Below are 23,996 nucleotides of genomic sequence, written 5' to 3' on the forward strand. Positions count from 1 at the left end.
TTTAACAATATACAGGGTGTCCCAGAAAGCTTGCATCCCGTTTTAAGAGCGGATTTTTTGGAAAATTCTAAGACAAAAATCCTAATACAAAAATGTTGAGGGTATAATGGTTTTCAAATTATTCGCGATTAAAATTTACGAATCACTGAGCTGACATTTCGCGCGCTCAGGCATGGTGACATGACAAAGGTACCATAAGGGTACCTCTTGATATTGAGATTGTCATATAAATACGCAGTGACATTTATATTAAGAAATTACTACTATAGGAAACATATTTGTACATTACATATGCACAATTAATGTTTTCAACAAAATATCAATTCAATAACAAGATATTACGATAGCCGTTGGGTTAGCTGTCAAAATAAATTCATTGCCATGTTCATATGATAAGAACTTTTATGGTATCATATCGATAATATCAATAATTTATTTACATTTTTAACTATTAAAAATGTAAATCGGTAATTTAATTGATATAAACGCGATAATGTCAAATAGACATAATTTGATATGTCTGAATTCTACTTTATCAACATATTCAATCTTTTTCATATCATCGCATAAATTATCGATATTATCAATATGTTACCATAAAAGTTCTTCATATGAACATGGTAATAAAATTATTTTGACAGCTGACCCAACGGTTATCGTAACATCTTATTATTAAATTGATATTTTGTTGAAAACATTAATTGTGCATATGTAATGTACAAATATGTTTCCTGTAGTAGTAATTTCTTAATATAAATGTCACTGCGTATTTATATGACAATCTCAATATCAAGAGGTACCCTTGTAGTACCTTTGTCATGTCACCATGCCTGAGCGCGCGAAATGTCAGCTCAGTGATTCGTAAATTTTAATCGCGAATAATTTGAAAACCATTATACCCTCGATATTTTTGTATTAGGATTTTTTTTTAAATTTTCCAAAGAATCCGCTCTTAAAATGGGATGCGAGCTTTCTGGGACACCCTGTATATTAATATACGCAATAGCTTGAACGTGACCGTTAATTAAAATAATCTAAAATAAAAACAAGAATTAAAGAATTATTATTTATTATTAATAATAAACTATATATATTAAAAACCATAAAGTATATACACTATGTAACATTATACACACACACGCACGCACGCACGCACGCACGCACACACGCACGCACACACACCACACACACACACACACACACAGGGTGTCCAGGAATTAAAGAACCTACCGTTTTGTGAATATAAGGAAGATGAAAAGGGACAAAAAAGTCTTATACCATTTTGTGATATTCGCTATAATTATTGATTTATAAAATAAAACGTCTAAGCCAATGTGCGGTGATGCCACGCCATCGCGCCTAGCTCATAGGCAACAGCGCGCGGCGGTAAAGGTGACGCGTTATTGTCTGAATTGGCACGGCGCAACGGTCTGAATTCGTCTGGGAGGGTTTCGATAGCGCACATCCCGATAGCCCACCAACCAATCATCTTGACTTATCTAATCCAACCTACGGAAAATCTCTAGGCATCTGCCATTGTGAGTGGTTTGTGTGCTGTCGGGACCCGCCGCAACGGCGTCACCTGTCCCACAGGGCGCCATTGCCTACGAGCTAGGCGCGATGGCGCCACAGTATATACAGTAGCGCAACTCTCGGAAATTTTTGAAGCCTAAAATAGAGTGCGCATGCGCGAGGTCAGCGAGTATCTCTCTTTCGCTTCCTCTTTCTTTGTTTACATTCTGTCTCGTTCGCTCTTTCAGTATTTGGTCATAAACATTTTTGGCGGTTAGAAGTTATTAAAGTGATAAGGTGATATATTAAAGTGATAAAGTGATCCAGAATAGTGTTATATAGTGAAAGTAAAGTGCAAAAAAAATTATAAAGAAATAGTGAAATTTGATTGAAGCATTATCCTAAGAGAAAATAGTTAACCTATATAAATATTTATATAGATTTTCTATTTTTTTATAGGAAACTGCACTTTGATCTTGGCTTTTTGTTTCAGATATTCCTGTTATTGGCGTTTAATTTTGGTGACAAACTGAAAAATGAATAAAAAAGGAAAACAGTGGTGTGCTGTGCCGAAATGTATGAGTACTGTCGCTGTGGAAAAACGACACTTCTTTAGATTTCCAAAGGAACATGACAGGTAATCTTTTATTTATTATTTGTAAAAAATGCTTTTTTCAAGAACATTATACTTGTGTATGTAATATTTAATGTAACGTTTTAAACATTTTATTATTTGATTATATTTAATACATTTATATATGTAAGCTTTTTTATATTAAATTATTATATTACATATTCAGATGGCTGCAATGGATTAAAGCAACCAATAGACTAGATTTGGAACAGAAAGGTCCAAATTATGCTTACAACAATTGTACAATATGTCATCTGCATTTTGAGGAAAAATGGTTTATAAAAAAGACCACACTCCGTTTACATCCAGATGCTGTACCAACCATATTTTTTTAGTAAGTTTTCAATTCTAGTTTCTGACTTTTTAAATTGTTATTTATAACTTTTTTTTTATTTTTGATATATTAAATATGTTAAAATATAAAATAATTACAGTTATTATTTAATACAAAAAAAACAATATAAAAAATAATAAGTTATTTTTACATTTATAATAGGAACAATATTTTAAATTAAAAAATTTTTATCATATTTTTTTAGAAATCCGTTAGCAGGAGGAGCACAGCAAGCAGAAGTAGCAACAGAAGAAGATATGCAAGCTGAAGCAGGACACATACAAGTAGAAGTAGAAGCAGAAATGGAACCACAAGCTGAAGCAGATAAATTCCAAGCAGTAGTTGAACAAATACATCAGTAAGGAAAATCTGAATTGTTGTATATTATTAACCTTTTTATATTTATATAATATTTTATTTCATGTAATGACGTAATATAATATTATAATATGCATTCTTTGTAGAAATGTATGTATGAAAATAGAGCCTAAACCAATAAGAGAAGAGAACCAACAGGAAGAGAATGGAAATAGGTAATAATTATGAAATATTTTCTACTTATTTCTAAAAATATGATAAAAATTTGTTCTATTTTTCAAAAACATTCAATGGAAATTACGTATTGATACCCCTAATACTGATGCTAAAGCTAAATCGTAAGTTGTTATATTATAATAAAATATTAATACAATATTTTGAAAATATTAATTATATATAAAATATTATTTTTTGATTAATAATTATTATATAAATATTTTTTTAATATTAATGTTTTTTTCAATTTATGCAACAAAGAAAATATAATTTTTATTTACAAATCATTTTGTTATTAATGTTTTTATTTGTAAAACTTTTTTGGTAAATTTACTTTCTTGCTATATTTAATATCTAATACATTTGGATATGTTATAGAGCACGTCCAGCAGTAAAGAAATGGAATCCACGAAAAGAGGAATTACATTCAAGTCCACGAAAGAAGAGACTACAATCAAGAATTTTAAAATTAAGAAAAGAAAACAAGAAATTACAACAAACCGTTCGACGCCTGAGAAAAAAATTGAAGCAACAGAAGTTGGTTACATCGGCAGAAGAAAATGATATTACAAACATTCGACAATTAGGCAGTAAGTTATTTTCTGGAAATTTCCAAAAATTGTTAATAACGCAGATCGATGCTCTGACAAAAAATAAACATGGAAGGCGATACGATATTGATTTTAAAAAATTTGCTTTATCCTTATATTTTTCGAGCCCACGTAATTATAAAAATTTAGTTAAAGAATTTGCTTTGCCTTCAGTGCGTTCGCTTCAATTATTTATCCAATCTTGGAATATCATACCAGGAATTAATGATAAAATTTTTGACGCTGTAACTCTAAAATTGAAATCATTACCGTCAATAGAAAAACATTGCATATTATGCATGGACGAAATGAGTTTAAAAGCTCATTTATTTTATAATGTTTCGCGAGATGAAATTATTGGTTTTGAAGACACAGGTTCTGAAAAATGTTCGAAACTTGCAAAAAGTGCTTTAGTTATAATGGCACGAAGTATTGCAGGAAATTGGAAGCTTCCTGTTTGCTATTGTTTTATTGAAACATCATGTCGGAGCAACGTTCTAAAAGATATAATATTTAATATTATTATTAAGTTACGAACTTGTGGTGCTACAGTGCATGCTTTGGTGTCAGATATGGGATCTAATTTTATATAGCTATCTCGAGAACTGGGCATTTCGACACAAAATTCTACTTTCTTAGTAGATAAAGAGGAAGTATTTTATATTTTTGATACTCCTCATTTAATAAAAGCAACACGCAATAATTTATTAAAATATAATTTTGAATTTAATAATAAAAAAGCTTCTTGGGCTGATATTGTTGAATTTTATAATAGAGACAGCAAACAATGGATGAAAATGGCTCCTAAGTTATCCAAGCATCATATAGAACCGAATAATTTTCACAAAATGGAGGTGAAATTTGCTGCCCAAATATTCAGTAATCGAGTGGCTGCTGGCATGTGCACACAAATGTCTTGCGGTTTGCTTTCGAGTGAAGCTGTTGGCACGATAGATTTAATTGATCATTTCGACAAATTGTTTGATATTTTAAATTCCTCAAGTGTACATAATCCAAAAGAATATGGTAAAGTTTTCACTGGAAGTGAGAAACAAATACAATTTTTAGACGAAATGTTATGTTTCATAAAACATATTAATGTTGTTAACACCAACGGTGTGCGCGTGAAAGTTAAATGCTTTCAATCCTGGCAGATCACAATTAGAAGCATAATGCAATTATGGGATAGATTAAAATCTTACAATTTTCCTTTTCTTCAAACACGTCGAATAAATCAAGATTGCTTAGAAAATTTCTTTGGTACTGTAAGGCAACAAGGTGGTAATTGTTTGAATCCAACGGCTATACAGTTTCAGCGTGCTTTTAAAAAACTTTTTAGTGTGAAATTTTTACAATACTCAGATGCACAGAATTGTAGCGAAGATAAAGATGAAATGTTAAATGTTATTAGTAGTAGAACACCATATTTTACTGAATGTATAGAAATTATGTCATCTCCGCCGCTCAAAATTTTAGATATCCCAAATCATGATTACTATGCTATGGATCTGTCAGAGGAAAATGCATTTAAATATATATGCGGATATTTAATCAAGAAATGTACCGAAAATCATTCATGTCATGCATGTATAGAATATGTAAATGAAAATAAGACTGTATTAGATGATACTACTTTATATTGTTCTTTTAGAAGTTATGTTAATGAACAGGACAATCAATTTGGAAATTTGCACGTACCAAATAATAATTTTTGTTCTTATATACATAAATTGGAAAAAATCTTTGTAACAAATTTTGAAAATAATTGTTTTAAAAAAAATATTGGCGGCTATTTATATCAACTTACACAAACTGTCGTTTTTGAACCGCCATGTCCAGCTTTTCCTGTAGATTTTTTGATAAAACTGTTTCTACGTATGCGTATTTATTATACATTATCTGACCATAATAAATCTTGTAAAAGTGTAAGTAAAAAGAATATAAAACTTGTAAATATTTTACATCTATAATTTTTATTCTAATTTCATTATTTTTATATATTCACAGTCTTATTTTTATAATATGCTTATGTGTGTTAACTATTTCTTGCATTTTTGCTTTGCATTACATATTTATATTAGATAAATGCATGCGTTTCTTTCTTTTTTTCTCTATCTATTATTCATACTGAGGTGGACCGAGTAGCTGAGGTATGAACAATTGATAGAGGTGAAAAAGGAGTTTAAAGTTTATTTTATTGCATGTTGTATGCTGCGATATACGTATAATATATGATATAGTTTATTAAATATGTATATTTATATAATTATATAATTGTTGGTAATCTCAAATTATTTCTATAGGACTGAATATTCAAGCCAAGACAAGAACTGAGGAGAACAATTAAATTAAACTTGTGAGCGTAAAAAGGTTGATAAATTAACCTTTTTGTAATTAATAATACAAAGTTTTTCTCTTTCTTTTTTTCTCTACTTCTCTGATTCATACTGAAATGAGTTAAGTAGCTGAGGTATGGGCAATTGATAGAGTTGAAACAGGAAGAGTTAAAACTTTACAATTTATGGCTTACAACATTAATATTATATAATAAATATTAAAGTAATTATAACTTTATAGTTTTATTAATATCATAAGTTTTAAAGAATGTTATATTGCGTATATTGGTTACTTTACTGAATTATATTATTTTTGTATTTTTAACAGTATTTACAATAATTTATTTTAAAAATAATTGTAATTATATTAAAATTTATTTTAATTTTGTAATTTAATAAGCAAAATGTTAATACGTAAATGTTATTGTATTGTATTAAAATACTTATTTATATTAATTTACTATTTTTAACAATGTTAAATAATTAATGATAATACGGACATAAGCTTGCGGATAATTATATAATAATAAATTTAATCAAAATTACTAATTGTAACTTATTATTTTGTAATGAAACGTACTTACTTTTGTTAGTTTTTTAATTGTAAAAGAAATATTTATTATAAAATATATATAATATTCATAACAGTATATTTATTGGTTAATATATTTATTTTATTTGATAAATATTGTATTAAAATGTTTTTCATAATTCCTTTATTATTTCCTTTATTTTCATAATTCCTAAATTATTAAATATATTAAAATATGAATATAAAATTTTCTGTGCTAAATGCAATATGCAATAATACATAATTATATATTATTATTTATTAATATATGTAAAACGTTTTGCAATTTTTTTACTTTTTCTTGTTTTACGTTATGAACAATTTGATTTGCATGTTTCTTATTAAATCTTATTCATTTTAGCAATGACTTGAAAAAAGAGAGAAAACGAAACATAGGAGAAAGAGTGAGAAGAAAGTATAGGTGGCGGTACTGTATGTACTCGCTGACTTTGCGCATGCGAACTTCATTTTGGGCTTCATACACATCAAAGGTGCCGACACAGAGTTGCGCTACTGTATATACTGTGATGGCGCGGTGTCACCACACATTGGCTTAGACGTTTTATTTAATAACTCGATAGTTATTGCGAATATCGCAAAATGGTAGAAAACTTTTTTGTTCCTTTTTATCTCCTCTATATTCTCAAAGCAGTAGATTTCCTAGTCCCCGGACACCCTGTGTATGTGTGTGTGTGTGTGTGTGTGTGTGTGTGTGTATATATATATATATCACGCACGCACGCACATATACATATACGTATACGTATAAGTATACATACGTACATATATATATATATATATATATATATATATATATAATTTATTCACATTGCAAATATAACATAAAACACAGAGTATATTTTATATATAATTTTTATTGTAATATTTTAATATTTAAGCACGCGTACAATTCTCTGAATATAATAAATTTAAATATCATTTCTAAAGTACTCTTTGAATTTATTAATAATTAAAAGTACTCTAGATAAAACATTTAAAAGAATGACTCCAAAAAGGATCAGTGTTTTCTTAGCCCTTTTTGTAACCTTCAAAATTTAAATTGAATTGTATATCAAACGATGCTACATGATAAAATGTTAATCTCAGAAAAAGTTTTAAGTTGAGAATAATTTTAGGAGACATGGAAAATCTCAAAATAGTCAAATTCCAATATTGCCCAAGCACAATAAAAAAAAATTAAAACTTTAATAATAATAGGTTTTTTTTACTAGAATTAGAATAATTCTATGACCACTGTAACAATCCGATCTTTCCACTCTTGTTGCTTAATTTTTTCTTAAAAAAGTAAAACTAATTAAAACAAAATTTCATGAATTTTTCGAAAATGCACATATATAAAAAATGTTTAGTTGTTAGAATTCTATACAAAAAGGTCTGTTTTATTTTTTATTGGATTAACTCTTCTCTTTTGCAATCGTGTTTGATAGTTTTTGAATATAATATTTTAACACAAGTACTTTTGATACGTTTATTTCGTATAGAAGAAAACTGTAAATAATTATTTTTTACTTAAAATAAACCCAAGCGAGATACTAAATGATTCCATAATTAATCAGAATTTATCACCTAATAGCAAAGATATTTTGAGTAGCTTATAATCTTAGTTTAATACCTAGAAGGGCTAATACCATTTCCTCCTCTAATTTTGAAATTTAACAATTTTCATTTTAGTTAAAAAAGTTAGAAATAAACTATAATACAATTAAAAAAATCAAATAAAATAGACTAATACGAGTACATAATTATGAGAGAAAGAGAGAGAGAGAGAAAGAGAGACTTATTTCGATCACTTTAAAGTGAATTTTGACTACTTTCTTACGGATTTAGATAAATAAAACTGATATCATATTTAACGATTCAAAAACTATAAAATATTATGCATAATTGACATTACACTTTTTAAGCTAAAATCATTTTACCCATCATCCTTTAAGGAAAAATCCCGTAATTTGATAACTTTGGGCATGTATCTTACATATCTGGAAATATATAATAGAAATAAATCTTACAATGATAGTTGTTTATGATTTATTAGCACAGGGGTTGAAATTGCCGTCATGTTTTACTGATCTACATTATCGTATACAATGGCATGCAAAAAAAACTAAATTATTTCTATTGGATATATATTGTAAGAAAAAATTTACATATGTACTTTTTTGTTAAAAGTCACAGAAGTAAGATACAGATTTATATGATAATAAAATTACAAGTTTTTGATCTTTCAAGGATATCTTTAATCAATCTTAAAATAATACTTGAAAAGCTTGCTATGAAAATCCTTATTTTATGTTGAAGTATTGGATGTATATTATATATATATATATATATATATATATGCTTGCTATGAAAATCCTTATTTTATGTTGAAGTATTGGATGTATATTATATATATATATATATATATATATATTTTATTATAGCAAATTTTATACTAGCCATTGTTTACATCTGGTTGAACTTGGTCCAACTGTACGTCTTCCTTTTTCTCTACAGTATGATCATTATCATTATCAAAATTTTCATTTATTATGGATTGCATTGAAATATCAGCATTATCATTGATTGCGGCTTCGATATTATGTTCTGGATTTGGATCTCGATTTTCTTCGCCCTCTTCTATTAAACGTGGAGCTTCTACAGTATGTAAAGATGAAGACGCCTCAAAGTTTTGTGAATGTTTGCCTAATCCTATCTGAACCTCTATTAGATCTAATTCTTCAATCAATGTGTTTTCCCTTCTTTCAATTTTTTCTGAAATAATATTAGAAATACATATTTGTATAAATATACATATATATGTACATTGTATATATATATAAAATTTTAATTTACATACAATAATATTTATGAGAATACTAACCGTTCAGTTCTTTTATGGATTGCGCTAATAACAAGTCTGTCTGTGGGTGTTTACGCTTTGGTATATAATAAAGAGAAGGTTGTGTATGCGTTTTTATAAATGAAGCAAGAGGTAACTGTGCTTTGCGCCACTCCTGAAACTGCTGAGTACGTGCAAGTTTTGCTTCCAATGCTCGTACTTGAGCCAATTGTTGTTTTCGTGATAAAAACAATTGTTGTCTTTCTCTGCGCAATTCTTCTTTTTCTCGTCTTCTAGCTTCTTCTACTCTAGCTTCTACTTCTGCTTTTTTATCTTCCTATAAACAAGACATTATATATAGGGAGTCCATTTGCAGGCAAATATATCTTTAAAAATAAGAAAAACCTACGAAAAACGTTTCAAAAGTTGTATAGCTTAAAGGGAAACAAATACAGGTAAAATTATATTTTTTAAATTCATTTTTTAAGACCAGTCATTTTTTAATAATATAGGATTTCTTTTATATGATATAATTCTTATAATTCTGCATAAAAATATTACAGTAAAAAAAAATCAATAGTTTAAAAAATGTACTTTATTCTAGCTTTATTAAGATCTGGTTATAAAAATGAATAATTTATGAGATTATATATTTCATATAAAAAGAAAAAAACGAATAATTGCTTTTTAAAAGGTAACTTGTTAAGGTATAAGAGTATGTAACTACAAATTAGCTCATGCCAAAATATGCCAGAATAAAATAGAAAATATCTCTTAAATTATTGATTTTCATACTCACAGCAAGAACATACTCAAGTTTGCTCATTTGAACAGCACAGTAGTAGCGCCTTATTCAATACTATGTACATAAATATGGCACACTTGGGCCATGCTTATTGTTAAAAAATTGAACAAGTAAAATAATCTACATTTCAGTGTGATTAAGTCGGAATTAAAATATATTTAAATTACACAACCAAGTACCTATGATTTACGAAACAGTTAAATCCATAATACAAACATATTTTATTAAAGATTGTTTTTATAATTAAATATTACAACAATAACAACAACAATAATATACAAAGCAATAATGTAAAAAATAAAATTTTATGAAAGATTACTAGAAATTAAAAAACATAACATAATAAACTATTATTACAATTTAAAAAACAAAAAAATAATCCTTATTTTACAAAACCTCATTACAAAAGTTATTATAAAATAATAATAAAAAACTAACAATTGTCATAAAATAAAAAATAATATAATGTAACTTAACCCTTAAACACACCGATCCTGTAAAATACGGAAATACATTTTTGGATCTGGGAGACTTTTTCAACTTTGAGAAGCTATAACATTGATTACAATCAATATTTTTCTACAATTTTTTTTTTAAACAAAAGTTCAAAATCTCAGAAGTGTGACTGCACAATCGGCATTGCCAAAAAATAATTTATTGTGAAGTTATAAAAGAAAAACCATTAAGCAAAAATGAGAAATTGGTCAAAAATCCATTTTTCCTTCAAAAAATCATATCTTCGCAACAAAAAAAACGTCTAAGGACTTTTAAATACGGTGTTTTAAAGCTAAAGAGTCACACTTTCAAAATAAAATTTGACAAAGTCATTCCTTTTAAAAAGTATAATTATGTAACATGGAGAATATGAGGTATTTTTGATTAAATCGATTGATAAAATTTTGAAGAACTTTACAATACGGCGTTTTAAAGCTAAAGATTTATATTTTCAAAAAAAAATTATATCATTGTCATTTTTATTAAAAAATGTACTTATGTAACAAGGCAAATATGAGGCAAAATATATATAATATATTTTTGATTAAATCGTGTCTAAAATTAAAAATTGATGTGTTTCATAATATATTTCGGAAAAACTCCCTTTTCTAGAGCATTTTATAGTATTCCAACTTTAGACAGAGTATATGCGAGTAACATCCGCAAATCGGCCTGTTCAAACGTATTTTATCCAGCTTTTTTATGTAAAATACTCACAAAAAAGTTTCACTTACACACTATATGGATTGCATTAACCCTAACAATGGCAACAACCCAAACTTTGCTGCCGTGCCGTTCGAATTTTAGTTGACCAAAAAAAGTTGATCAATCATATCAATCGAAAGAGGAGATTTCAAACTTTTTTTATGTCTTGGTCCAAACCTTCTATCTCATTCCGCCTTCACATAGCAAGCGTTCAAAACTTCATATGGAGTCTCTCAGACTCACTTACGTGTTTAAGGATTAATATATCGAATTAATATACGAAGAAAAATACTTTTAAAAAAACAAAAAATATATCGAATATATCGAAATTATTGTTGTCGCTTTTCCGCTATGCCGATTGGTTCTCTCGCTGCGCTAACTCTGTGAGCGGCTGTTATCGCGGAAATCGCATATTTTGAATATACGTAAATGTATATTGAAGGATTAATAGCGTAATATTAAATTTGTAATTTGTATAAAATTATGTAATATGAAGAACTCTGTAGCGCACACCTGTTTTGTCTAGTTATAAAAAATTATAAATGTCATGCTGGTTTTTGTTGAAAATTTATAAAATAACACAAATAAGAATCGTCGAGATAGAGTCATAATAGATTAAATTCAATGTCTCGAATTTAATCTATTATGTTGTTCTTTAATATGTAGCATCTTAGAAATTAATATCGATATACCAAGTCGCTGCTACCCGTTGTAAAGAATTAAATACACAAGCCTGAGCATGATGCGATCTCCTTCTTCAGGAGAACATGCGCGAAACAGACGAATTTTCGTCCGTGGTGGGTATGTTCTTGCAGTGAACCAAGTGTAGATAACTCTACCTTAATACTTTTATATGCAGAACAAATAGAAGAATCATGTTATGTTACGTATAAAGGTAATCTATTAAAAAAAATTTCACAAACTTAAATTCTGTGATTAAAAAATAAATTTGTTTTAAAGTGGATTTACTATTTGTCTTTTTTCAGGCCATACAACTTTTGTCTGAAATATTTGTATATTGTATCTTCAATATTTTTCAAAATATTTGCCTGAGACCATTAAAATAAGATATCCTATATGAATATATCTAAATATACCTTACCTTCGCTTTAAGTTTTGTTTCCTCTTGTCTAAATTTTTGTAAAGTACCCAAAAGTGCACCAAACATACGTTTATTTCTCTGTCGACTACGTTCATCGGTTCTCTCTCGTCTGATTACCTCTTGACGCGAAGGAATTTCTCGAGGAGTAGCTATTACTCTGGATGACACAGCAGGCTTAATAAACATTAAAATACATAATAATTTATATTGAATTAGATAAATGTTAAAGTAAAATGCATCATTATTGTGAAAAATCATATTAGATAAGATACATGATATAACAAAAAAGTATGATTTGAATTCAAAAAAATCAAGATAATAGAAAAATTTCTTTCATGTCAAATTTTATTTTAAAAAATTTGAAAGTTATAAATTTTATTTGTGCTTTTATAAAATCTTTGACAATCTCGTATCATCAAATTGATAAAATTATTAATAAATATCAAAATATACATAAACAAATAATTATGTATAAATAACTAAATAAAATAAATTTTGAGCAATTTCCGTCTGTTTCGAAAACTTTTTCTTTTTGATATTAAATTTCTTTAAGAATATTCAAAATAAATTGATTATATGTTTTTTTTCACTTTCATAAAGCAGGAAAAAATATAAATTTTTTATTAAGAAAACAAAGTAACAAATTCATATAACTTCAAAAATTAAATAAAAACATTTTTCTTCTTTATTATGAAACTCTGTATAAAATACAGTAATAAGTTCTTTACATTTTTATCTATATATATCTTACTGTTTAACAACTTTCAATTGGTATTAATTTTAAAAATACTTTAAATATATCACATATTCACAAGATATTTTAAATCTATTAAAAGTAGAAAAGAGGGTATTATGACCTAGTTTACACCGAGCACTTGATACATGTACTAACTAGTAATTTTCTATTAAATTATCTTAAATTTCGACAATGAATTTAAAGAATAGTATACTAAGCTGGTACAATATGAACCGAGATAATTAAATATATATATCATATACAGGGTGTCCGGAAACTAGGGAACTTACCGCTTTGACAACTTAAAGGAGATAAAAAGGGACAAAAAAGTCTTATACCATTTTGCGATATTCGCTATAATTATCAAATTATAAAATAAAACGTATGAGCCAATGTGCGGTGACGCCGCGCTATCGCGCCTAGCTCGTAGGCAAGAGCGCGCGGCGGGACAGATGACGCGTCGTTGTTTGAATTTGCACGGCGCGACGATCTGAATTCGCCGCAGCGCGTGTACATACGTTCCAAAAATCAAATGTGTTATTTATCAAATGTGTAAGAAGACATTTTAGCTAAAATAACACATTTGTTTTTTGCAATGTGTGTACACGAGGTGCGGCGAATTCGCGCCGTGCAAATTCAAACAACGCGTCATCTGTCCCGCCGCGTGCTCTTGCCTACGAGTTAGACGCGATGGCGCTGCGTCATCGCACATTGGCTCATACATTTTATTTTATAATTCGATAATTATAGCCAATATCGCAAAATGGTATAAAACTTTTTTGTCCCTTTTTATCTCTTTTAAGTTGTCAAAGCGGTAAGTTCCCTAATTCCCGGACAGCCTGTATACACGCATCGTCGAAAGTAAGATAATTTATTAGAAAATTACGAGTTAGTACGTGTATTAAGTGCTCGGTGTAAACTAGGCCTATGGCTACTATCGACAATATGACTATCCCTATTATCTCCGTTATTAGGTGATGTATTTTAACAATTGTTTATGGAGTTATTCGTTTAGTTAGCCCGCCGTTTTATTAGTGATGCTAATATGCCGATACATAATAACTGACAATTGTTAGAAGGCATTTTTACTTTTGAGCACTTCTAAACTTTTTCAAAATACATCTTTAACCTTTACTTACATCATTATTCTTAAACTTAAGTGTATTATCACAGGAATGTACATACACTCAAGTATTTTTTTGTTATTTAACTGTTTATTCACATTTCGAGTTATACAAAATTAAAATAATAACATGGAATTTTATTAATACAGTTTCTTAAGCAAAATTTTTATATCAAAATATTTCTTCGATAAAACGTTTGTTATTCTAGACGGCAGTGTCTAGAAACATTAGAGACATCATTTTATGCTTATTGTTTAATGTTAAACAGGAATAAAATGATATTTCTAATAAAATTTCTAGTGGTATTTCTAAAGTTTCTAAACGCAGGAAAATTCCTATCAATAGAAAATTAAAAATATATCATTTTGTAACAAGATACTATGTTTCTTTTAAACTAAACTAATTTTTTAAAATTATTTTTATAGATAGCCATAATGTAACTACTTTTTTCTTGCACCAATTATGCAATGTATTAAATTTTCATAAACCAAGATAATAAATATTTTGTTACTTTGAGTCTAAAATCTGCCAAACAATACTTTGACGAATGTAATTCTTCAAGTTTCAATAGAAAATATTAATTATAAACAAAATTACTCAATAAAATAAAAATATGTGCTATATTACCCTCCTCTCCTCTACTATAGCAAAAATTCTATTATTGAACTGTTCTACTGCTGTATTTATAACAACTTTATGTTTTATAAGTTATTAGCAGAATAAAGTGAGCAAAATCAAAATTAATATTTTTATTTGTTCCTTATTTGTTCTTAAAAGGTTGCCAAAAAATTAATTTGTTGCTGTTAGTTTTTTTTAAATAATGTTTGTTGCTAACCGTAAGATTTTGAAAACAATCACTTATTCTGAAAAACGAGCGTGTCCCAATCTAAAGAATTAATCAATGAATTCCGAGGGGGTAACCACTCGAAAAATAGGTGTTCATCAGACTTCAAGACTTCACCGGATTTTACCGGACTATATAAACTTTATTGGACTATGTCGGACTTCACGGACTCCGCGGACTTCATCGAACTACGTCGGACTTCGAGGAATTTAACGAACTTTAAGGAATTCAACGGACTTCTCGCGGATTGTATACATCGGAATTCAGGAGTGGTTATCTCCTCGATAAATTCGTTATTTTCACTGCTTTCTTTTTCGTCAATGAATTTGTTGCTAAATTGATACTCAAATGTTCTAGAGAATATTACCTAAATAAACAAAAATCTAAATTTATTGTTAAATGCAATATGTCAAAAATACGTAGGTTACGTCAGTATGGTTATTTTTATATTCAATTTCATTGTTATATATCTCCCTATATTTTATGCAGGCGTCTTATCAATTCGACTACCGCGGTACGTGATGTCGCGCAATAATCGGTATAGTAAGTGAACATTTATAGGTGACATAACATTAACAATAAATTTGAAATTTAGACTAATAAAAATATTAAACATAAATATGAAACAGCCAATGATATAAGCTATTTTATATTTATGTTCGTCAATTTTATTTATAAGTAAATTTGAAAAAGTTCAGAGAATATGATTTTTTATGATAAAATCACCAGATACTTTAACTTTTAAAAGGCCGCATCGTCTTATAGTCATTAAAAATAATTATTCGGATTAATTTTACTTAAAGGGGAATATCCATCTCAAAATTTAAAAAAATCGAAAATATTTTTTGTTTTAAATGATATTTTAGACCTTAAAAATAAGATGCAATTGGTTTTATACGTGAAACAATTTTTTAAAGTGGTTTTTTAAAGCAAGGCGTGATACCTATCTAAACGCATCGGAATAGCGCACAGCAATTCAAGTCTTCTGCGTTCTAAAAATTCATTATATCGATCGCACTGAAGAATAATGAGCTCTAGTATGTTATTCATAGAGGGTCACAGATATCTATCTAACAACTAGATCGCTACCTTCGGCTGAATAGCTGTGTCCGGCAGGATATCCGGATTCGGTCATCTTACCCAATAAGAAAATAGCGTCTATGCGTAGATTAGGTTAGTGCGTATGTGTTTGACAGGTTTGACAACTGAACCGGTTGACCGCTGAGCACCGTTGAGCATATTAATTGTGATTATCGAGTGTGTTTTTTCGATATCGTGCCATAATGCCAAGCAAGAGCGGCATTAGAGCGGCCATTTTGTTGTAGGTAACATGACTGAAACCGGATATCCTTCCTGCCTCAATGCTGTCATATGTTAATGCCACAGGTTAGCGATCTAGTTTAGTATAGATATCTGTGTAGAGGGTATTAGTGATGGTTAGGTTAGTTTTCGACCTGAAATAAATTGAATATAACGGTCAGTATAACCATTGAAACGACGCTTTCCTAGGACGCTCTCAAATATCGTTCGTTGTTGCTGTTACAATTGTCAAAGTTTTGTGACAGTAATTATCGTCATCATGAGTAATAAAGTGTATTTATCAAAGGAAGGTTCCAAGAAGAGAATTTGGTCTTCAAAAAGAAGCAAGATCTCAAATAGGCGACCGCTAAATCGATACGTTATGGAAGGAGAATCTGAGAGTGTCAGTACAGCGGCAAAGAAACTGAAGCTGTCTAAAGACGATTGTGACATTGAAGTGACTGAATCATTTGGATATCGATTGATCAATTTTGTTTCAATTTTTTCTGTTCTTTCTGAAATTCTAGCGTGTAAACAATGCGGGACAAATGTGAAATTTACAGAAGCGAGCAAGCGTGGTTTGATTTAAACTTGTAATTACTTGTGAAAAGTGCGCAAAAGTTTACATAAACAGTTGTCCCCTAATTAATACCACAGCATACGACGTTAACCGCCGAATAATATTTACGATGCGTTTATTGGATATTGGCATCAATATCGGTATTAAAAAATTTTGCGCGTTTATGGATCTCCCACGACCGATTTTACAAACTTATGATATAATTATTAATAATATTTTTATCGCAACGAAAGCTGTTCGTGCGAAATGTATTAAGAAAGCAGCTGAAAACGAGAAGAAAATATCTATAGAAAAAGGACAAACAAATGGAATTACCGTGTCTGGCAATGGAACATGGAGAAAGCGGGGATTGTCGTCGCTTTATGGATTAGTTACGCTCATCGGGTGGTCCACTAACAAAGTTGTCGATATTCTCGTTAAATCGAAATACTGTAAGGCCTGCGAATATTGGAAAAAAAAAGAAGGTACTATAGAATACGAAGAATGGACAGAGTCACATTCGGAGCAGTGCCAAGCAAATCGTAAGGAATCATCTGGAAAAATGGAAATAGATGCGGTGGTCGAGATGTTTTCACGTTCCAAAGATCTTCATAATGTTAAATATATAAATTACATTGATGATGGAGACAGCAAAACTTTCAAAGGAATTATAGATGCTGAACCTTATAAAGACATTACAATTTGTAAAAAAGAGTGCATCGACCATGTGCAGAAGCGTATGGGCACTCGGCTCCGCAATTTAAAGAAAACAAAATATCTTGGAAAGACAACCTAACAAACAAATTAATCGAAGAACTCTATGTATTACGGCTTGGCTATTCGTCAAAATCCAGATTCTATTGAAAAAATGTGGAATGACATTTGGGCAACTCTTTTTCATAAACTTTCGACGGATGAAATGCCGCAACACGATAAGTGCCCGGACGGTGCAGATCGTGGTGTTCGTGGCAGAGAGCAAAGGCCTTTGATACTTTACATGAATACCAACATAAAACGCCTCTTTCACAGAAAATTTTCGATGCTATTAAATCTATATATACAGATTTGAGCAAGGATGACTTACTCAATCGTTGCTTAGGAGGCTTTACGCAGAACAACGAGAGCATCAATTCGATTGTGTGGTCGATTGCTCCGAAAACGTTATCAAGTGGCCAAAAAAATAGTCGAGATCGCCGTAAATATTGCAACCTGCGTTTTCAATGATGGACTATTAGTTATAATGAACATTATGCAGGTGTTACAATTGACTATCGGCCACAATTTTTACAATTTCTGCGTCGAGGCTGACGCGCGCCGCGTCAAGACTGCCGAACGCTCATTTACAGATGCCGCTAAGGAAGCTCGTAGAGCCGGCACATCCTTTAGAAAAAAGGAACAGGAAGAAAATATCGCTATAGAAGAACAGTTATATGGTGCAGGCATTGCAGATTAAGTGTAAGTTAAACATTTCTATAGTTAAATTTGAAATAACATTACTCAAAACTTTAATCGCGTTTTTCTCGAAATCACGTTTTTCAAATTGGCTTGCAGCATAACTTTAACAAATTTTATCCAATTCAATTAAAATTTTTACAGTAGCTGTAGAACTAAATTCTCTAGAGAAGTACAGAGGATTTTTACGATCGGTTAACAACTTTTTTTATTATAAATACTTTTTCACTGAATTTTTTGGTCAAAATAAAACTTTATTTTCAAATGTTCACCATTTCTACAATCATCAATATTTTAACATATGCCTATGTACTTCTCTAGCAAATTTAATGCAGATTATAAAAATATTTTGCTTTCTGTCCTCAGTGAAAGTTTACAGCACTTCTGCTGCAAGCCACGGAGGCCTACCCCAAAAAAGGTGTTACTCGCAGCCTCCACCGCAGCCATCTTGACGAAAAAAATTAAAAAAAAAAAAATTTTTTTTGTGTAGCTTAAGATACTTATATTAAAGATCTTCAGCCCGAATTTCCATATATTTTATTATTTCGCTAGAAATTTCGCTAAAAATTCCCAAAATTGCTCTTTATTTTGAGGCGTTGAAGTAGATATTCCTCCTTGAAATATCTTGTAAAAAATTGATCAATATTAAACTTAAATTTTTTTTCTATATCTTTTCTAATATTTTTGTTGATAAAAGAACTATATTTCAATGATCAATGCTACATACAATTCCATTATTCGTTTTTAAATGTAACTACATAGATCTCAAATTTATTGATATATTTTATAAAAGATGTAAGGAGAGTAAACATTGCAAATATACAACACTATTACTAGAGGGTAAGGCAGACGTTTTCATTATAAACAATTAATGTGGTGTGTATCTGTGTGCGTGTGTGTGCGCGTGTGTGCGAGCGCGTGCGCGCGTGCGTGTTATGTACACAAGGTGTACCAGTAGAATCCGGACAAATCCGTTGTGAGTTTTCAGAATCATTTATGTTAATGAAAAATAACAATCGTATGAAAAATATTTTTATATTTGTGTTAGGGCATCCTTAAAAAACAATTTTATTCTATATAAAGCCCCCCTCTACTTCGATGACCGCTTCAATTTTGGGCCGGAAGCGTGCGCATGCCTTTGTCAAAAACTTCTTCACCATACTCGCGGACGATGCCTCAATAGCGGCTTTCAGCAACACAACGTTAGGATGTCGAGTCTTGTTGGAGTATCGCTCAATCACACATCACATGAAATAATCCAGCGGCTAAAGTCCGGGCTGTTAGCATGCAAAATTCCTTACTCCGACACATGCTCATGTTTTTGAAGAGCCGATTCTGCACTAAGGCCGTCTAGAAGAACAAAATTAATATTATTTAATCACGACTAATTATGTAAAACTATTCATAGAAATGTAACATTATACATATTACGTAACCGATTACAAGAAATTGTTGTGGACATGAGCGCAATCTTTAGTTTATCCTACATTTCACAAATTCAAAAAAATCCAAATAAAATGTATTTCTTATAATTTCACATAAAATTTGATCCGATCTAATATGTACGTTTTTTTATGTATTTGCTTATGCACCACCATTTCTCTTTTCTGAAAGATTACTGATGAGATCATTTATTTCATGAAATTTTTATTTCATGAAATTTGAAAAAATATTTACGAGATATTTTATGCCAAAATCGTCGGATTAAGGCATAAAATATTTTGTATTCCATTTTTTTCTATTTTACTCGTACTTTTTACGCTAAATATTCTGAGGAAGTAATTAAATCTTAAGATTGTTCCATTTAAAACAGTAATAATGACTTGCTTGAACTATTAAAAACGCTTTTATCTAAAAAGATTACATTTTCCTATTCCATATCTTATTCTCGAGATATTTTAGAATGTCCATTAAAATGAAAAACCCTACACCTATAATTTCAGTCATTCTCTTCAAATATTATTATTCGTTAATTAACATTTATCCGTTAGAAGTTGCAAATAAGCATTCGGTTGCGACCGGGTAATGTTTTTTCTGTTTCGCGTCCTTTCCGTCTCATTTCCTAATCCTTGTCTCTCGCTCGAACTCACTCAATAGACGCGCCTGCGCATAATGAGACTTGACCGTCCATGCCCATATTTGGAATTCGTGCATCTTTTTTTTACGGGGCTTGTCCCGCTCATTGTGAAGATACGGAACTAGCAATATAGGAGTATTACATATATGGAAATCATACATGATCGTGCAGTTCACGTGAAACTTTTCACTTTTCACGTTTCCGCCTTAGGGAAAATGTTACATGATAGACCCCCTGGGGGTCGATTGCGTATTCCAAAACCTAGTGAAAATGGTAAAAGTGAGCTCTCACTCGATTGGCTACTTTTCACCATAGTGGAAATGCGACATTTCTCACGTGACATTGCTCGGCAAGTATTTTGATGTCGAGTTCAATCAAACTGTGTCGAATTTGGTAGAGTTTGCAGAGTCTTGTATCGTTTCAGAATGGAGTACCTTTTACTTTTTATCGAGCAAGAGGAAAATGCGAATTAGAAAAAAAATTAGAAAAAGAAATTTAAATTTATTAAGAAAGAGACTGAAAGATACTCAGGATACATTCGATATTCTAGATAATATATTCTAGATAATACATTTGTAACGCTGGTACTTTCTCGGTGTCGGTTACGGGATTTAGGTTCAGGATCGGATGCTCGGATGTGCTCGCCGGATGTCCGGGTTCGTATCAAATGATAACGCCGTAGTTTGGTAGTGAAAACGAAAGAGGTTAAATATATTTGGCTATGCTTTAGTACAAAATGAAATCATACAGTCCCGATATTGTTATCGGATAACACCGTACTCCTCGAATAGTATTGCGGCACTTAATTGCGCGGTCGTCGGCCCGCGTGAAATCAAGAGATCGGTCACAATGTATTCGCGGTGCACTTAATATCTAAAACACTTAGAAGAACGTATTTTAGGAACTCCGCGAGTAGTAGTACGGCACGGGAGTGCTTAATTGCGCGGTCGTCGGCCCGCGTGAAACTAAGAGAACGGTCACGATGTATTCGCGGCGTACTTACGATCTAAACGGAGCGGATTCCAGAAGCTTCGGAAACGAACGGACAGGTATTATGCGCCAGGCGCTCGGTAGTAATGATCGGAGTGGCCGTGAAGCGGCTAACTTAACTTACGTGTAAACGGGCCGTTATTGGCCCGCGCGACGGACGGTCGCGATACGCGGAATCGGTAGTACGTGGTGCGGCGAACGGTTCCGCGATGCGCGAGTGCGGTCGACGGTAGAGACCTAAGCGGTCTTTTCCTGCGGAGTGTTGTCACCCCGTAGGGAACAGGTTTGCGGAATGAGCCTTAGAACGGTGTCGGGCATCCCCGACGGTGGTGCTGGTCTCGAGAATCCCCGAGAACGGAATTGCGGGACGGACGGTTCCTGTTGGCCGAGAATACCCAGCCGCAGAAACGACGAGTATTCCCGTCGCGGACGGAGGATGGGATTGGCCGAGTATTCCCAGCCATTAGGACCGGAGTATTCCCGTCGCGAAGGATTAGAGAATGCCCGTTCCGGGGAAGTGCTTGAGAATGCCCAAGCTAAGGAGCGTCGAGAATACCCAGCGCAGGAGCGGAGTAGGTTTGAGATCGGTGGCTCGGAGCGATCTGATCTCGGCTGCTCGCTGTCGGCTTATATAGCAGTCCGCGCGGTCGCACGCACTAATCAGCGCGCGCGGTGGGGCCGGCCGAAGTAGGGACGCTTGCCGGGCGCGGCGAACGCGGCACGCATGGTGGCGCGTGATCGCGGCAATCTTAGCTAAGCGCGTGCACGTGCTTAGTCTTACGCGTTGCGTTCGGCGTTTGGAGAGGCGTAACGTTAATACATTGTAAAATTGTATAAAGTATATAAATCAATTAATAATTATATAAGTATATAAATAATAAATAACAATAAATAAATAATAAGATGTAAATAATATAAGTATATATTGTAAATAAATTATGCGATATTTACGCACCGTTTTTTTTAAATTGATATCTTACTCGGGACACACGCGTCGTCAATCGTCAACAGGAGGGACTTTGAGATTGTGGAGATTAACTCAGAGGCGACGCACCGTTTTTTAAAGGTTATGTGAAGTTTTCTACCATTGCACAGTGGGACAGAATCCCGAAAAAGTGGCAAAAAGTCGATTTTAGAATTGCAGTAAAATATATTTATCATTGTCATCTCAATGTATCGAAATATGCTGGATTTAAATTTTATAACATTTGGTTGAATACTTTTATTTTGGCAGAGTTTTGAATATAAGAATAAGTCTTAAATTAAGTGAACAACATATATTATTAAAATGCTATAAATTATAAAATTCACAACATATTTCTTAAGTTTTATTATTTATTATTTTTTGGTATATATTTATGAATGTTTTTAATTATTAATAATCATTTAATATTATATAAATTAAAATTTTGTATCGATTAAGTTGAATATTTTTACATTTTTGCAAGTCAAAACTTGCTATCGATTGATTATAATCGGAGATACCGCTTCCTAATGGAATTTTCTTTACACCGGTACGTTCTCATATTATGTCCCTTCAAAAAAAACCTGCTACTTTTTGCTACTTCGGCAAAATAACTGTTCTACTCGACCGAACGTACTGTAAGCCGCCTGGCGCTTGCTTGACAGTGCGTCAAGCAACCGCCAGGCGGTTAAGGCGCGCAATACTTTCTCGCAGTAGAAATGTCAGCAAAATTGTATATAAGTGTTGTTTCATTTGGAATACTGTACATTCACGCGATATACATGTATATATTTTCGTGAGTGAGCGTATCTTATTGAATATACATTTGGAATTGGATTTATTTTCGAATATCAGGTTTTAAAAGTAATCACAATTTAATAATCAGCCATGTCGACTTTATTATTTACCAAGCGAGAAATTATTGAACAATTTTTCATGAAACCTGGTATTGACGATAGGATTTCAGCGGCTGTAAGTTACGTTTTGTCTAAGCTAGGAATGCATATTTCTAATATTAAGGATAATGAACTGCGGCAATTGAGAACATATGTATCTGCACTCAGTAGCAAGCATAAGGAGAAATGGAATGGCGTGAAGAGAATAAAAACAAAGTATGAGTCAAAACATAAAAAATGGCTGGACTCTGGTTTTATTATTCCTAACATTTCAATGCAAAATGCTGCTTCTTACACAGTTGCTGGTCGGCCATCTATTCCATTTCAGGAGAAGTCTGATCGATCAAGAAGGCTAGAAGTGGCAACTATTAGTAAGAAACATAACAACGACCCACTGAAACTCATAATGGCATGCCGTCATGCAGCAAGGATTTCAGGACAAAAAAATATAGTTGCAGTAGTAAATAAAGTTTTGAAAAATCCTGAAAATGCACAACAAATAATTTGTGAGCCAAGACCAGTAATCATTAAGATGACTCCTCTAGAAGGATTGATCTACTTACTAGATCGAAATATGTCCAAAGACGATTACATT

The 23,996-nt window shown here is 31.2% G+C and overlaps 2 protein-coding genes across 6 annotated transcripts; one reads left to right on the plus strand and one right to left on the minus strand.

Annotated features, from left to right (window-relative positions):
- The first annotated feature begins 1,643 nt into the window (after positions 1 to 1,643).
- Positions 1,644 to 6,173, plus strand: LOC120358372. 2 transcript variants are annotated; one of them, XM_039452444.1, is made up of 6 exons: positions 1,644 to 2,149; positions 2,313 to 2,480; positions 2,686 to 2,838; positions 2,945 to 3,013; positions 3,393 to 3,604; positions 4,380 to 5,896. In XM_039452444.1, the coding sequence occupies exons 3-6, from the start codon at positions 2,738 to 2,740 to the stop codon at positions 4,397 to 4,399; spliced, it is 402 nt and encodes a 133-aa protein (XP_039308378.1). In that variant the 5' UTR covers positions 1,644 to 2,149; positions 2,313 to 2,480; positions 2,686 to 2,737; the 3' UTR covers positions 4,400 to 5,896. The 2 variants fall into 2 exon arrangements, with proteins under 2 accessions (XP_039308378.1, XP_039308377.1); XM_039452443.1 differs by lacking the exon at positions 4,380 to 5,896 and adding an exon at positions 5,908 to 6,173 and having other exon boundaries at positions 1,651 to 2,149.
- A 1,247-nt stretch (positions 6,174 to 7,420) lies between these two features.
- Positions 7,421 to 19,823, minus strand: LOC105197982 (pinin). Of its 4 annotated transcripts, none has more exons than XM_039452446.1 (5): positions 18,107 to 19,823; positions 12,461 to 12,634; positions 9,396 to 9,690; positions 8,972 to 9,286; positions 7,421 to 8,511 (listed from the first exon to the last, which is right to left on the minus strand). In XM_039452446.1, exons 2-5 carry the CDS (start codon positions 12,524 to 12,526, stop codon positions 8,504 to 8,506), a joined length of 684 nt encoding a protein of 227 aa, XP_039308380.1. In that variant the 5' UTR covers positions 12,527 to 12,634; positions 18,107 to 19,823; the 3' UTR covers positions 7,421 to 8,503. The 4 variants fall into 4 exon arrangements, with proteins under 4 accessions (XP_039308380.1, XP_039308381.1, XP_039308379.1 ...); XM_039452447.1 differs by lacking the exon at positions 18,107 to 19,823 and adding an exon at positions 16,254 to 16,385; XM_039452445.1 differs by lacking the exon at positions 18,107 to 19,823 and having other exon boundaries at positions 7,422 to 8,511; positions 12,461 to 12,800.
- Positions 19,824 to 23,996: the final 4,173 nt, after the last annotated feature.

The sequence above is a fragment of the Solenopsis invicta genome, chromosome 8 (genome assembly GCF_016802725.1).
Source record: "Solenopsis invicta isolate M01_SB chromosome 8, UNIL_Sinv_3.0, whole genome shotgun sequence".
Taxonomy (NCBI): domain Eukaryota; kingdom Metazoa; phylum Arthropoda; class Insecta; order Hymenoptera; family Formicidae; genus Solenopsis; species Solenopsis invicta.